The sequence below is a fragment of the Monopterus albus genome, unplaced genomic scaffold (genome assembly GCF_001952655.1).
Source record: "Monopterus albus unplaced genomic scaffold, M_albus_1.0 scaffold63.1, whole genome shotgun sequence".
Lineage (NCBI taxonomy): Eukaryota > Metazoa > Chordata > Actinopteri > Synbranchiformes > Synbranchidae > Monopterus > Monopterus albus.
In genome coordinates this window covers 2,559,169-2,575,571 of record NW_018127943.1, presented here as the reverse complement: position 1 = coordinate 2,575,571, position 16,403 = coordinate 2,559,169, and the positions used below count along the sequence as shown (strand labels likewise).

At 42.0% G+C, this 16,403-nt stretch overlaps 2 protein-coding genes across 9 annotated transcripts in view; one reads left to right on the top strand and one right to left on the bottom strand.

The window, feature by feature from the left end:
• Positions 1 to 15,584, top strand: part of si:dkey-174m14.3 (brain-enriched guanylate kinase-associated protein) — a 29,568-nt gene extending 13,984 nt beyond the window's left edge. For 5 of the 8 annotated variants that reach the window (XM_020603916.1, XM_020603913.1, XM_020603915.1 and 2 more), the window contains 7 exons: positions 1,189 to 1,393; positions 3,919 to 4,080; positions 5,060 to 5,126; positions 7,515 to 7,622; positions 8,302 to 8,382; positions 11,292 to 12,344; positions 12,383 to 15,584. In XM_020603916.1, the coding sequence (XP_020459572.1) occupies positions 1,296 to 1,393; positions 3,919 to 4,080; positions 5,060 to 5,126; positions 7,515 to 7,622; positions 8,302 to 8,382; positions 11,292 to 12,344; positions 12,383 to 12,745 (1,932 nt within the window). In that variant the 5' untranslated portion in view covers positions 1,189 to 1,295 and the 3' untranslated portion in view covers positions 12,746 to 15,584. The remainder of the gene's footprint in view (positions 1 to 1,188; positions 1,394 to 3,918; positions 4,081 to 5,059; positions 5,127 to 7,514; positions 7,623 to 8,301; positions 8,383 to 11,291; positions 12,345 to 12,382) is intronic. The other 3 variants (XM_020603912.1, XM_020603918.1, XM_020603910.1) reach the window with 1 other exon arrangement.
• Positions 15,585 to 15,680: 96 nt separating this feature from the next.
• LOC109962315 (retinol dehydrogenase 14) overlaps positions 15,681 to 16,403 on the bottom strand; it is a 2,111-nt gene continuing 1,388 nt past the window's right edge. The window contains exon 2 of the mRNA XM_020603919.1: positions 15,681 to 16,403. This exon is cut by the window's right edge and continues 59 nt beyond it. Within this exon, the coding sequence (XP_020459575.1) occupies positions 15,839 to 16,403 (565 nt within the window). The 3' untranslated portion in view covers positions 15,681 to 15,838.

Genomic DNA, 16,403 nt, shown 5'->3' with positions numbered 1-16,403 from the left:
GGGCCCTGGCTGCGCCATGCCGGGCGACGTCACGGTCCTTGATTTTAATCTATTCATAAAGGGCTTTTGAACTGCTCTTAGTCTGACCCGTCACCCAGGACCTGTTTGCCTTGGGAGACCCTACCAGGGACATATAGCCCCCGACAACATAGCTCCTAGGATCATTCGGGTACTCAAACCCCTCCACCACAATAAGGTGGCGGTTCAAAGAGGGGTCTAAGTTTCTTTCATTTTCTTATTTATTTTTGTTTTTTTATTTTCTTAATCTGCCTCTTACTGTGAGTGATGGGATTCTACTGTACATTAAATCAAGATGTACTGCTACATTTAGAACGGTTTTTGTCATTCATGAATTTTTATCTCTAGTTTTCTTTGTGTTCTTCTCATTAGTTTGAAGCAGGGTGTCTCAGATGGAAAAAGATTTCAATAAATCGGTAATGTGACAGTTGTGGGACTGTTTGCTTCTGTTGCCAGACCACTGTCAAAATTCAATCAAACCACACCTACACAGTCACAAAGATGCAGATTAGTCTTTGATTGTTGCCTATTTAGTCTTGAAATATGGTAAAAGAAAAATACTTCAGATTTGAAACCAAACTTTCAGTGACTGTAATATCTACTGCTTTCTTCAAATATTGAATATGTGAAGAGGGAGGCCCAGAGTTAATGAAAAAGTTAAACAAGTTGTTTCAAGGGATGTAATATTCATATAACCAACATATACTTCATGAAGTAGCAAACTGTGTTCAGTGGATTTATCCTCATATGATTGTTGTTGCGTAACAGAAAGAAGCCCTTGCTCTTTAAGTCTTAACAACCAAAGCTTGACATTTCCCACTGTTGTCCTAAATACCTTTATTTCATTTCCACAATATCTTTGCAGGAAACAACACAGTGTGACACTGTGAGGAAAACATATATGAAAAGCTACATCACCAAGTGTTCAATTGTGCCTTTTAACCTTTTAGGAGTTTAATGTTGCCTTGAATTAGGTGAATGTTATTTCAACCTTTCTTTTCCTGCCAAGGAGGAAACTATAGGGGAACTTTTACCATTCAAATCACTATTATTGCAAAATATTGGACACATTAGTCTAAAACCTTTGTCAACTTTGTCCTTCACATAGGATTCCTGGTTGAACAATAGTTACTAATAGTTGCCGACCTATCTGTTTGCTTTGTTTGACAGGCTCAGCACAGGTGGAGCACTCAGTAACTCTGCAGGTCAGACTTAGCTGGTCTCCTTTGGGAAACTAACACACATGCTGGCTCCCTGTGGTCAACCCATATAAACACATGAGAGGGAAGGAACACAGACAAACCATGAAAAAGATATACATTGGCAAAACCGCCTTAAAAGTCCCCCGAAATGGCGGCAAACATCCAAAAAAGAGGTAAGAGTGAATCTCTCAGATGCCATCTTTCCATCCCTCCTTGTTTTTATCTGTTTGTCTGATCATCTGCCCACAAGATGTCTCCTCTCACCATCCAGCGGTGCCTCATCCCACCTCTCCGAGCCCAGAAGTCATGTTGCCTTGTCATCTCATCTCACTGAAATGAAAGCACTCATGTCTGACTCAGCTCCTGTTCACAGAGGAGGTCACTAATGGGGGATTTTTCATCCCTGGAACTACTTCACATAAATCCATCTTCTATCAAACAACAAACACCTGTATTCCCCTGCTAATGCCTGCCAATCAAAGAGAAGCAGGAGGTTGGGGAGGTGGGGGCTGCTGGGCAACGCAGCATTAAAATGCCATCCAGTCAGTGGAGACATTCACTGGATCATTGTGTAGGCAGGTATTTCTTACTCACTGACTTGGCTGCAGATGCTGCAGCTTTCCATATAAACTGTGGTTTTTAAGAAAACAAGCAATATTTAAGGTCAAGTGGGAAATGAACATTTCCGATTTCACTTCTACAAGGTGAAGCACTTTTTATTCAGCATTTAGCCCATTATGACTGGACTTGTACAAACACTTCTTCATGCAAAGTTGTGCTGGAGGCAGAAATAATTTTATTGGTTGAGTTAGAGGACAGAAAGTATCAGGATTCCTCACAAGCACAAGTTAGCTAGCTGGCAACTCTGAGAGGGACTGTGGTTACAATGAAATAAGAGTCAATTATTTTTAATTTATGACTTTGTTACCTGTAGTGTTGCAACTTGGCAAGCCGTTAGCTAGCTTGTCTGAGACATTAAGCAGCTAATGCAGAAGTTAGTTAAGCTACTGCAAAAGGAATGAAATACTGTAGAAAGCCGATGCTAGTAGCCCTTACTCCTCCCCCAGATGCTGGATGCTAAGCAGCAACTGGAGAGGTCACAGCGTGAAAAAGACCTATCAGTGGCTTTTAGCAATCACACCTCAGCTCAGCTGTTATTCACAGTAAGTTGGTTCCTTGAACTCTTGTTCAAAGACCAAAAGCAGTGACTGTATGTGATAACTGTGGCAGATAGGTACCATAGAACGCTGCAGCATTATGAACAATGAGGCATTCACTTTTTACTAATTTATGAACAGAAGTGTATTTGAATGGTGATGCAGTTAGGTTGGAAAAAAGTACCCAGACAGTAACTGAGGTAGAGTATCAGATCACAAGTGCTGATGTGAGTAGTTTCTGGAACACACGCAGCAAAACAAATGGCCTCATTTGTCATTTAGATATGAGGACGTGTAGACTCATTGAAATTGAAATTAACCCATGAGATTTTTGTCTCTATAACAGCTCTATGTCTGAGAAATGTATCTTTCTTTAGCACACATTCATCTGCATCTCCACCATATTGGAGCGATGCAGATGAATGTTTTTTATACAAGACCTACAGGCATAAGCAAAAATATATGTCTACCCTTATATACCATTGGGTTTTGAATGACTGAAGTTAATAACCCCGTTAAAGAGGTTTACAGGGACAAAAAATTCATCTAAAACTCCCAACTTTAACATTTAGTTTAACCCAGGGGTTTTCAACCAGTGGTCCGCGTCCCCCCGGTGGTCTGTGAAGGGGTCACAATCAGTTGAAATCCACTCCACTTTTTTTGCAGTAATATTATCATGCATATTAATTAAATAGATTCTAAATGATATCCCCACTTAGTAAAAAAAAAAATATCCCTGGTTTACTGTCTCTGTGTTCCTCAACCCCCCCCCCCCCCCTCTCTCTTTTTCCTGATAAATGAAAAATAAAGGGGCAGAGAGAAGAAGTGAAAAGAGTGACATGACCACATCACCATCCTTGTTATCCGACTACAGATAGAGTCATTACCCTCTTTCCTCCATCTGTCTGTCAATACAGGGTCCATTAAGCAACAGACGGCAACAGACATTCCCTCTTTTCCCACTCACACTTGCCCTTTTATTAGATTGAAACCCAGCTAATGCACATACTCTAAAAATAGCCATCATAAATAGCCATTATCGTGCTGCCTCGCCGAATCACGTGGGGGGTATCGCTGTCCCGTAAATTTGAGCCTTCACAGTTTATTCATATGATGTGTTAGAGTTCATTACCTCATATTTCATCACAGATTACACCCTCCATTTTTTCAGTCGGACCAATCTCACTGATGATTGAGTTTCTGTGATGTGCTTGCAGAGCTTTGATACTGAAAAAAAATTCATCTGATGTGCAAAGATGCTCTGAATTCTTGCCTGGATTCTTAATTAGAGATCTGTGTTTTGGCCCCATGTTTTCATCATACAAAGCACTTTTGCATACAAGTTTTCTGCTTTATCACCCTCTCATGATGTTTTCATCACTGCTGCATGGCCATTCAGGGGTGCATTAAAAAGATATGTAGACCCTTAAAAGTTAATTTAGATAACCATGTACCCAAGTTACAAGCTTGTTTCCTCCACCACATGCCCTGAACACAATCATCTACTGTGTGTGTGTGTGTGTGTGTGTGTGTGTGCGCAGCTCATTGCTGGAGCAGAAGGAGGACTTACGGAAGAGGCTTTCCTACACAACACACAAGCTGGAGCTGCTGCAGAACGAGTTTGACTCCACACGGCAGTACCTGGAGACGGAGCTGCGTCGAGCACAAGAGGAACTGGACAAGTTTACTGACAAGCTGCGCCGGTAGGCCCCCATACTGCACAACACCGAGAATATAACGAATGGTTGTGTGACACATAAGGTTTGAAAAACTGTTAGGGGATTTTGGCCAACATTTCTTCATCTTCATTTCTTCACCTGTTTTTTAAAGATCTTTCTCTTCTGTCTTTTCTTAAAACAAACCTGAACACAACAGGGCACATACAGAGGATTCAGCAACAACAACATACTGTAGTCCATAAATCAAATCTCAGAAGTCCACTTAACAAGCTTCATTTCTTGGCCTTCATCAGTAAAAGAAGTTGGCTCAGATCTCTTCATGACAAGCACCTTCCATACACAAGTACAAGGTGCTTAACCTCAGCATAAAAGTAAATGATCAATATTATTAAATACACCAATCAGCCATAACGTTATGGCTACCTGCCTAATTCTGTGTACACAGGAGTCAATGCAGCAGTCGTGTCACTCTGCAGCTCAATGTGCATCTTCTGTGAATCTGTTTGCTTCCATAGTTCTACTGTCAGGAAGAGCACAGATGTGTTGACTATTCAGTGAAAAACTAAAAGGAATGGAAACTGTATTCGTGAGGACAAGTTAGAGATCACCACTCTAGTGGTGAGGCTGTGAGATCACCACAGCAGTCACTGAAAGTTTCTCTTCATAAAGACCAGTGTACAGTGTTTCTCATTTTCAACCATTTTAAAGAAGAGTTAAACTAAATGGAATCATCTGAAAAGGATGAATGAAATTTACAAACTTAATCTACAGTAGATTAACCTCATCATCAGGTTTAGCTTGAGACCCCCAGTAGGCCCCCAATGGGACAGGGAGTAAGCAGCAGCCCAAAATGTTGCCCCACATTGCTTATCTCTGTGTCCTGAATCACAAATAATACAACACAAACAGTACAACTTTCTGGCTGCTGCAGTTCACTATACAGTATGAGCATATACAAACTATTATCTGCAAGTAAGCGGATGTTGTTTGTCGTGTCGTTTAGAATACAAAGCGGCTACTCAGCACTGCAGAGAATCAACCAAGATCTGGAGGAAAAGATCCACAGAAATGTAAGTTTTTAGGCTTCTGTGTGTGTCTGTGTGGGATTGTGTGTGTGCACATGTCTGTATTCAGTCATATGAGTTCCTGTGCTGGCGGTGTAGACCTGTAGACAGAAGAAACAGAAGCACGTAAGCAAGTCATGGGGTTTAGGGATGGTGTAGAAAACTCAGAGAGCCAATTTGAATATGAATGTCCTGCTCGTGGTACCAATGACGTTAATTATGGCTTATTACAATTGGCTGTCCTCCTTCCAGTGGCAAAGAGAAAGCAGACCCATTGTTCCTCAGAGCACCGTACCGCACTTAATTTGTCAGACAGTGCTTTAGATGGTGGAAAGATACAATTAACTAGCCTGCCTGAGAACACTGTATGACCATCAGGTGTCTTTGCTGTTGAATAGACAGCTGAAAATGTTCTCAGCGAATGGGTTTGTTACAGCTCAAGAGAATAATCATTGTGGCCGTTATGATTACAGTGCAAGATACCAGGTTCAGTTGATAGGAAGCTGAAGGTTGGCTTGTTGTGAAAAGAAAAATGGTCATTTTTAAAATACAGGCCAACAGCTTATTTTCCCCCCCTCTTGTGAGCACCATCATCAGCTGCTATTGATTCATCTCACATATTCCCTCCTCAAGGGTGAAAGAGGTGCTGAGTAAGTCCCTCTATAATCGTAAAGCTTGTTTACTCTGGAGGTGCCGCAAACCCATCTGACCCCTTGGCCCCTCACAGCTACAGAGCGTGTAATTACAAGACAGACAAACACAGTGATATACTGTACTGTGAGTGTCTGTGCTTCAGCTCACACAGCCTCAGTTTTCCCAGAGAGGAAAGTCTGAAGAGAAAAGACGAAACTTATGCATGCTTAAACCAACATAAGGCTAAATTCATTTTACTGCTGCTGTATGTATAGTAGAGTAAAGATTGGGCTGCATATTTCTGTCCGATCCTGACCCCAGGTCCAGCACATTTGGGTTATGTGCAGTGTTTATGCACTTTAAATTAGTCTACAGTAAAGAAAAAAACATGGCTAATCACTTTATTCACACACACACATAATTTGTTTCCGGTACAGAACCGAGGCAGCCTTCTGCGGCGCCAACTCACACTGATGGCTCTAACCATTGGGGGAAACTTGGGGATTCAGTGTCTTGCCCAAGGACACTTTGACATATGGACTGCAGGCACCGAGATTCAAACCTCCAACCCTCAGGTTGGAGATGACCGCTGTGCCCACTGAACCACAGTCATCCCTGGATGCATTTACAAGTGCAGTTACACATGTTTAGCATAAGGTTTGACCTACGTAACTGAACCTGACCTATTCTTGAGCAGGATTTCTAAATTTCTGTCTAAACTTGACCTGAATCCTCAGGTACAAACAGGTCGCGTTGAATTTCGTTCAAGTATTCATCTTCTAATGCAGGGGTTTTCAACTATTTGTTACCCAGGTACCACTATTCTGTCCAAGTGATAGACCAGATGAGCACTATTTTAATACTAAAAGTCACCCTTACTTTTCAAAATTTTATATATTTGAGTGAGTGTTATTACTCAAACACAATAATTAATATATAAAAATTAGTTCTGTGAGACTACAATATTGCAGATCACTAGTTCTAATGTATAGCACTAACCTCAAACTAATTTTTTGTGTCAGGTCTGCTTGAAATTATAGGAGGTAATGCACAACACAAAATGCAAAACCGCTTTCCCCTCTTTCCAAACAGCAGCAAAAAGGTTATTGTAGACAAATGTGGACTCTCCGGGAATCTCTGTCTTCATCAGCCAACACTTCTTTGCATTGCGCAGTTTCACAGTTACCCATAGTAACAAAAAAAGAGCTACAATATCTTATGCTGCCACTTAAACACTCTCAGGGTGTGAGGTTACATACTGTATTTTTGTGCATGAAACTGTGGAACTAAATATAAATACAGGACAGATACACAAATTGGCTGCATTTGTACTTGTATCAGCCGATATTTAAATGGAAAATTGTGGAAATAATGGATTTTGAAAGCTGCTCTTTTAAGACCTGATATCCAAAAGGTTTTTTGATTCTTTTGTTCTCTTGACAAATGTTTTGGTATATTGTCTTCACCTGTGTCAAGCTTATCTGCAAGTGTTCTTTTGCAGGAAAAGTACCAGAGTGAAGAACAAAATCCCCAAAGCATATATTCAGCAGCCAAATATAACAATTAAACATGAGCAAGTGAAATGCATGACAAATGGGCTCAATGTTGTGAACTACTGGAATTAGATCAGTCTCAACAAAAGCTATTAAATTTTTTTAATGCATGTTCGGATGAACAGGCTGAAAGCTTTGGAAGTAAATGTGAAAATCGAAGTGTTCGTACTGTTGGTTATTTCTAAAAGTCCTCTCTTGTTGTCGTCAGTCTCAGCACCATGATGATGAGAAGCGGGCTCTGAGCAGAGAGATCATCGTCCTCAACAACCACCTGATGGAGGCAAAGCTCACCATCGAGAAGCTGCGAGAGGACAATGTGAGTCAGTGAGCATCTGATGTCTCCTCTCGCTTTTAACCTTCTTTTCACACTTTAAACTCTAAAGCAACTCTGCACATGAGCTCCATTTTGTTTACTCTGTGGCAGTGGATTGCTGCTGGAATTCTCAGTGTAATTAATCTTTTTTCAACATGACAGGACAGTGTCCACTCAATTTCACTTTCCTGGGGTTCACGATGAACTCTGTTACTGTTACACTCTGAACTGTCCTCCAAGAAACAATGACAGGGAGGAACTAAAATGATTCTTGAATAAATAAGTGAATTAAATGTTACACATTTGGTCATCCTGGTCTAGTTCCTAAGGTTGCAGAAACACCCTGGGTCTTTCACTTCATGTGTAAAACCCACAGTCAGAAGTCTTGGGGGTCACGCTGGACCAAGTGTTGACCCTAGAGACCCTAGAGTTGACCCTTGCTTCTACTGCTCTTCGCAAAGCTGCACAAAAGCACCAGAGAATGAGTATCACAATGAAAGATACAGTACAGATCATGTTTGCGGCTTCTAACAGTCAGATTCAGTTCCACATTTCTGAAGAGATAAAGAAAGGTTTAGAGGGTAGAAGTAAGGTGTTTTCACTCAGTGGAGAATAGAAAAATAGTCAGCAGCAGCATTTTTCACTATTCATCCCTGACTGTGATCATGTTGTGCCTCTGTAGGATGCATACAGGAAGGACTGTAACCTGGCTGTTCAGCTGCTCCAGTGCAACAAGTCCCTTTACGGGGCCCAGCTCTCTGAGGTGAGCCTTACAATGACTTTTACAAGCCATTCAGTCTTTTATTCAGCCTCAAATCATATTTTTTCCAGTTGAATCCACTGTACCTCACATTTTATGTGATTCGGATTTCAATAAAATCCCTAGCAGTTTAAGTACATTCAGATTTTTACTTGACAAAAGTCAACCAGGGGTAAGAAAGGAAAAGAACCTCAGGTTATCACACTGACATTTGATGTGAACCCAGAAAATGACATACAAAAGAAAAAGCTATACTTTTCCAATACAGCAGTAGCCAGGTAATAGTGAAACATTTGGTAAAACAGCTGTGATTTGCGGTTAATGGAAGATACCAATGAGGTGTTTTCTCAGCAAAAATTGCTGCCTTGACTATAAGTGAAGGTCTTCTTTGCCCTTTGTAGGCAGTAGAGATTACTCACAAGATGTGGCGGAGCTACGACTGCTGTAGATAAGTGAAAGAGACAAGGTTTCAAAATGGTGGTAGCTAATACGACAGAGCTTAGAAAAGTTACAATCTAGACATAATTGTTTATATTATGTTGTGTTTATGGTATAAACAGTAGTTATGGTTTGAAAATCATTGATGGCCACTGACGAATGAGAAATCTTTGCCATTTTATATCTAAATGTATGATTCCTATCCAGGTACACTGAAAATAAAAAGTGAACTTGTTTCTGCTTAGTAACATTTCTTTCCAAATTACTGGGATCATTACTACAACTGACTGTTTTTTCTTGAAAATATGGTACTGTTCTGTCACAAAAATCACATTGGAGGCAAAGTTAACACCTACTGTGTGCTTTTAAGATGAAAAGTTACATAACATTAAAATACCTTTACTGTTTTTCCTTAAATATCTCGTTTAAAAGTAACATAAACTGCCTTGTGTTTTGATTCTCATGTTGTTCTTTTGGCAAGGAGCTAAAATTACATGTGGGCATAAATATAAAAAGTAACAGTAGCACAGATCTTGTACCCATCTGTGAGACAGGACTTGAGACTTTCTTCTCCTGTCACTAAATATAACTGTAATTCTTTGACAAAGATTAAGTGTGAAGCAGCACAGCAACTATTTCATGGCAAATTGTGCACAAACATGAGAGACTGCTAACCATTCAAGGACCTAAAGCTACAGTATGTGACAAATTACAAAGCCTTATAATGCTATGCTGCTTTTGCTTGTGAAAAGAGATGCATGTGGGTATTGACCACTACATCAGCCCTGGGCCTTATGCCTCACCCATGTGACGAGAGCGGCTTTTAAAGTTGGCAAGAGTCCACTAGGTCAAATAATGCCTCTCAAGTGTTTACCCATATAGCTGAATGGAAATATAAATGCAAATTGCATTTAGCTGCATAAGGCTCGTAAAACATCCTCCTGTGCATATACACACGCTCGTTGTATAGGATCTGTTATGTAGTGAAAAACTGTTCTGCGGTCTCACTGCCAAACATAATCGAGGTCAGAGGCTATACGTGCACTCACTGTATTTCCACGGGTCTGCTGGACCCGTGGGTGGAATCTAATCGAAAGCATATTGATGAATGGTGCTGCAGCATTTTGAGAATTGCGTTGGCTCCCTACTGAAGTGCTTTAATTGTTTGGTTTGCTGCGAAACAAACAGAGGGGGTATAAAATGATCGGGCTCGGATTTCGTAACATTACATAACAGCTAATTGTGATGAAAAATGTGTGGACAGTAGTTAAGTGGCGTTTAGTTTGGTCCAAGTTGTAATAAAACTGTTATGATAAAATGTCTTTTCATGTTTTTTTTGTGGTGTTTGTCTTTTCTCTGTCTACAAAGTTATAATTAGCTTGCCTCTCATTGCCAATTAGGAACAACTGATTAGAGTCCTGTTGATGATTTGCTGCAGTTCACTTATTTCTTGTTGCTATGGAGAGGCACACAGTGGATGGAGGCTTTTTTTTATTGAGAAGTGCACTGAATAGAACAATGTCTTTCTGTTCCAAGAACCTCAGAAGGCTCAGACTCAGTTCACCTTCATGTCAACAGATATTTTTCACTTCTGTTGAGGTTCCTGTCACTGAAAATCACACTGATTTTTTTTTACTGTAGTCACAAACATAATTATTCCAGTCAAAGTTAGGTAAATGCACAGGTGTGTGTTTTGGTGTCATACTCAGAAATCACCTACTGTACTCTGTGACATACTGACACACATACCGCTGTATACAGGGACAACAGAAGCTACAATGGAAAGGATAAAAACAAAAAGTCACATACATTAAATGAATAAAGAATAGTGAAGTATGAGCTGGATATCTTGCAAAAATGCATTGGAATACAGATTTCTCATGTTCAGGCCCCTTTACACTGTGCAGTTTTGGGTGGTAAACTCTTTGATCCTAGATCACACTGTGAGACACATGCACCGATGGCCCATATGGAGCTTTGGCAACCAAACACAGCCTGCGGTGAAATCCTGTCAGTGTCAGAAATTCAGGACAAGTTTCTCACAATGTGACTCCTGCTATGTATAATAAAACCTCCAAAGACACTGTAAGATGGCGACTACTCACTGCAATGACAATTGCTTGTGAATTGCATAAGCATAAAGTTTTCTGAAATGATGCAGAATTTTGTAACAACATACTGCTTTTGAATAAAGTATAGGGGAAAAAACATGGGCACACACAAACCAAAACCATGGAGGCAAAAAGAAAAGTCTGTGGGGCTATGGAAAAGAACTGTGCACAATCTGACACAAATCGCAGCCAAGATTTTATGACACACATTTCTCAGTGTGAGATGTATGTACACAGTAAACACGCCTAAAGTAGTCACTAGAGCAAACAGTAACCCTGTGCTACAGTGCAGCTCCATCTATTGGTGCAGCAGCATTTATATCACACTTTTCTCTGCCCCTCCCTTTTCTCTGACACTTCTAGCTACCTGCTGATTTTCAGGAGCGACTGACCATGCACATGGAGGAGCCTCCTCTCTGTCACACCTACTCCGACCCTGTCCCGGCCTCTTTAATCGCCACAGTGCTTGAGAAGCCAGACGAGGCTTGCAGCAGCAGCCAGGCCTCCCGCTCCCCCAGCCCCCAAGCCCAGGACCATACTTTAATTTTGGAGAGCTTGGGCCCAGGAGAGCGCTTGGGGCTCCGTGCAGCCTATAAATCTGACCTGTACAGTAGCGACACGGCCCTGTACTGCCCTGATGACCGCCATCGCGAGCGGAGGCCCAGCATGGATCTTCATGGTCAGAGGAAACTGCTATATGGGCCCCAGAACTCCACTGATAGTAACCCAGAGGAGGGATCAGTAGGGCTGAGAGCTGGCTTCCCCCAGGAGCACTTTGCTAAGTTTCCTGCCACAGTGGGTGCAGGCTCAAGCTCCTACTCCAGCTTCAGTGGAGGGGGGTCAGAAGACAAAGGCAATGGCCCACCCAGCAGTGCAGCTTCCTCCCCTCGCCATCATTCCCTCTACATGGAGTGGAGAGATGCAGGGGACTATGAGCGAAAGAGTGATTCATCCTGGGAGGGGGACAGTCCGAGAGGCTTTGCCAATGCTCATCCCTTCCAGCAGACAGAGCTAAGCCACCACCAGAACGGCAGCTCGCCCGTCTACAGCCGTACTATGTCATCCTGTTTCAGTGAGCCCTATGAGCCGCTTCCTCCCTCTTCATCCCCAAGCGTTGCCTACGGAGACAGTCGTCGAGGCAGTACATTAGCCCCTGAGGAGGAGGAGCTAATTGGTCGATGGAGACAGCTTAGTGTGGAGGACTTAAGTGCCCACACCTACCGCAGCCCAGGCCGGGCCTCGCCCTACAGTTTCTCAGAGCAGCACTTCTCTGTCCGGCCTGCTAAGATCCGACTCGGGCCGCTCTACAGCAGTTTCCAGGAGGGGGCTGACTATTATCATCACGGCGTGGATGTCATGGACCCAGTGTGGGTAGCTGCCAGCCCCAGCCCCGAATGCAGCCCAGGGCTGCGGCAGGCCCCCCACCCAACACCACCGGTACCCACCCGCGCAAGCCCCACAGCCAAGCCCACCTGTACCGAGCTGAGGACAGCCAGGGGTCAGAACACAGCCTCTACCACTCAGGGAGCTCCAAAGACAGGGAGGGCAACATGGCAGCTGGTGGACAGGACACAGATTATGTAGACCCCAGCCCCAACAGCTCCACCGAGTCTCTCAACCAGAGGTCGTTGGAGATGGCCGCAGAGCTGCAGCATTATCAAGTGGAAATGCACAGCCTGCCTGCACAGTTGAGCCAGTCGCCACCACTGGCCCCACCCCCTCCGCCTCCTCTGTACAGCCAAGCATTTGGCTCCCTGGGACTTTCCAGGAAGGACAGTTTGACCAAGGCCCAGCTCTATGGAACACTTCTGAACTGAAGGACTTTCAATCAGGCTTATTCTTTGCTAGGATGTTAAATGCTTGGCCCTGGTGTGTCCAGCCACACCTACTGTTAGCACGGCCATTTTGATAAAAAAAAAAAAAAAAGATTTGAATAGAAGCCAGGAGCCAGATAAATTGGTTTCATGAAACAGAGTTTTATGTTACCATTGCTGATTATTCACAAGGGTTGAATGTATGGTTGGCAGCAGTTTACACTATAGCGGTCCAGAGGAAGTAAGTCATGCTTAAAGTTGGACGCCGGGGTGACTGAATGAGTGGAGCTCAGGCAGCCCTTAAATTTGTAAGAATGCGTATGGATTTAAATCTAAAATGTACAAATATATACTTACAACTACAAATTAAGTGATATATTTTGTATGTAGCTGTTAGCAAGAAATCCATCCAGAACAATCAAACAAAACGTGGATGCCCTTGATAAACCTAGAACCTGTATATAAACTAAAAACCGTCAACCCAGCATTTTAAAACTCTGAGGAAGTTTACCTGAGAATTGATGCCCAAATAAACTGCACATAGATTTGTATCAGTCATGATTTGTAATCACGTTGTGAAGATTTACAGTAAATATGAATATTTAACACAGCAGGACAACAAAAAGCAAATTAATCCCTCAAAAGAACTACAAGAAACACATTTTGTTTTTCTTGTGCTGATTGATTATGACAGTATTGGTGGGTGTCTTATATTGTTATTGATGGAATGTATTGAGATCTGTCTTAGCAGTCAGTATTACTTTATTTCTGCTTTTCTGTATCCTATGGAGAGGTTTTTCTGCCCCCGTTCTACCTCAGACTTGGATGCCCACAACCCATTAAGCCACTGTAACCCAGTTTATTTGACTACAATGCATGTTTATATATTTTGGTTGTTTTGTTTGCCTAATAAAGCACAAATTATACATATAAGCTCCCGGCCTTCCTGTAGTGTCCGGATGCAACGGTGTGGGGATTTATGCGCATGAATGAAATATGATGTTCTAATTCCCCTCTGCTTTTAAGTGAGGTCACATATGATCAGTTGAAATGACTTGAGTTGAGAGGAGGACCCTTCATCATTCAAACTGTGTGGTTTGTGCCTGCTGAGTCACTGTGAAGCCTTTCTTCATCACTGTGTTAATTTGAAAACAGGTTAGCAGAGAAGGATTTCTGCCCAGTTCAAAACAGAGATGAGGTTTGTGTTTCCCAAAGCCATCACCAAGAAAATCCTACAGTATAATGGAAGTGATTCTGTGAGTATTTGTAATAAAACACACTAACAGCTCAAATTCATCATACAGTGCATGATTTTGCAATATGTAAAAAGTGTTGAGCTTTAATAGATATTCAGGGGGCGAACAAAAGTTAGAGCTCAAATAACCCAACAATCAATCCAACTTCGAAGCTTGTTTTTCCACTGTGCTGCACACTTGCTAATTCTGCTCTTTTAGGGCAGTATATTACACTGAGCTGGCCAATTAATTGATTAGACATAAAAGTAATCACCAGCTATTTTGATGATCATTTCATCTGATTTCGTTTAGTCGTTTCAGAAGGAAAAAAGCCAAACACACCCTGGCTGCAAATTTCTGTGGGTTTTGCACAAAACTTTAGACATCACCTTGGACTTGAATATTTTATGACAATTTGCACAGCAGGCTATTCAATTACACCACTTGATTAATCAGAAAGAGCCCCACTGAGGTGTTACTTGTACTCGGGCCTTAAGTGATTGGTTGATTAATTAATTAACAAAGCTATGTTTCAGGCAAATATTCCAAATAATTTGTAATTGCAGCTTCCTAAATGTGTAATTTTGCTAATAATTTGTAGCACATTATTACAGTTTTCTTCTATATTTGACAATCAGAACATTCTGAGCCATTTCTCATAGATCAGACTCGATTAATTAATCAACTAATCCCTGCAGCTCTAAACAAGACACTAAGATCTCACACTGGGCTTTAGGATAATGGAGGTTTTCAGTAGTTTGAAACATTTCTAATAATTAGGCTATTACAATTAACTGTATGACATAATCAGCAGATTAAACAATGAAAACAACTCAAATGCAGCCTCCATATTCAGCTTGCTTAGTGAACAGCTGTTCTATTGGCATACTGTATACAGGACATTCAGTTATTTCAAAAGATTTCTTCTATTTATTCTTTTGCATCTGACATTAACATTATATTTGCTACTATATCTCCTTTCAGAGGTGAGAGAGGATTTACTTGTAAGATTGAATTCATCCACAGGAGGAAGCTGCGTCTCGCTGACCTGCGGGCTCGACTTTAGAGTTCCACCTCGTCCGCACACAGCGGAGAGCATTTACACTTCAAACATATCCAGCAGGTAAGCTAGATTAACAGCTACCCCCCCACCCCTATCCCACCCCCTTATTCTTTCTTTTGCACTGCAGGATACGTACATGCTATAAGATGCACAAATTCTGCATTCAAATACAGTAGCTGAACCACAAATGGATTTGCTCTCTGAGGATTTGCACAGCACAAGCAATAATGTGACCTCACACTGGAGGAAAGTGGGACAACTCAGCAACACTATGAAGAGATAGGTTCTCTCTGTTCTTGATGTGTGTGAGAGTCTTAAAACACTGCCATAAAGAAACAAATAGAACAAGATCCTCACTACTCTCTAGGTTTTGTATTTATAACCTCAGAGTAACCAGGCACTGGCTAGTTTTAGAAATGCTTTCAGTGCCTTTTTTCCCATTAAAGTCAGTTTACTCATCATGAGGATTACTACTTCTGATGGTATCAGAATAGTTTTAATTCACTGGAGTATTCCATTAATAGGTGTGTGCTACCTTAACATGCTTTTCAGTTTAGCCTCAAATTCCAAACCAGTCTTTCTGGGAAGTAAAAAAAAAGCTATAGGCACAGATACTTAAACACGTCTTTGGCACAATATGTTGGTCAATTAATGATTTTATTCCCAAGGCCAAGGTGGCAACTGGTATCTTCACAAGACAACTCTTACAAAACAGTCAGTGGGGTTGCTGGAAATCAATGATCTTGTCCAAAAATTCTTAAGTCCCCTGGAAATACCATCCACAGAACAGGACTCTGCTCAGTCAGCGAGTCCAACCATCTTCATGCTTATATCCCATAATTTCTTGGCTGCCTGGTCATCTGTAGCTTTGGCCATCAGTTCCTCCACCTCACAATTAGCGAAACACTTCCCCGACACTCCCTCCACCTCCGGGGAGCAGGCCAGATAGAGGGGAGTCTGAGCCCCCTCCAGGGGACTCTTGAAAAAAAGCTGCGAGGCGAGGTGAAACAGCGGCTTTGCCAGGAGGGGGATTTGAACATGCCTCCCGAGTCTGGTCCTCACGATGCCCGGGGTGAGAGCGTTGACTGTGACCCCGGTGCCCTCCAGCTGACGAGCCAGTTCGAGTGTAAACAGCAAGTTGGCCAGTTTACTCTGGTTGTAGCAGAAGGCTTTATCATAGTTCTTTTCACTGTTCAGGTCATCAAAGTTGATGTGACCATATTTGTAAAGCTTAGAGGAGACCACGACGATACGGCTGGGTGCTGAAGCCTGCAGGAGGTCTAGCAGGAGGTGAGTGAGGAAGAAGTGGCCCAGGTGATTCACACCCAGCTGCATCTCAAAACCATCCTCCGTCTTCGTGTAG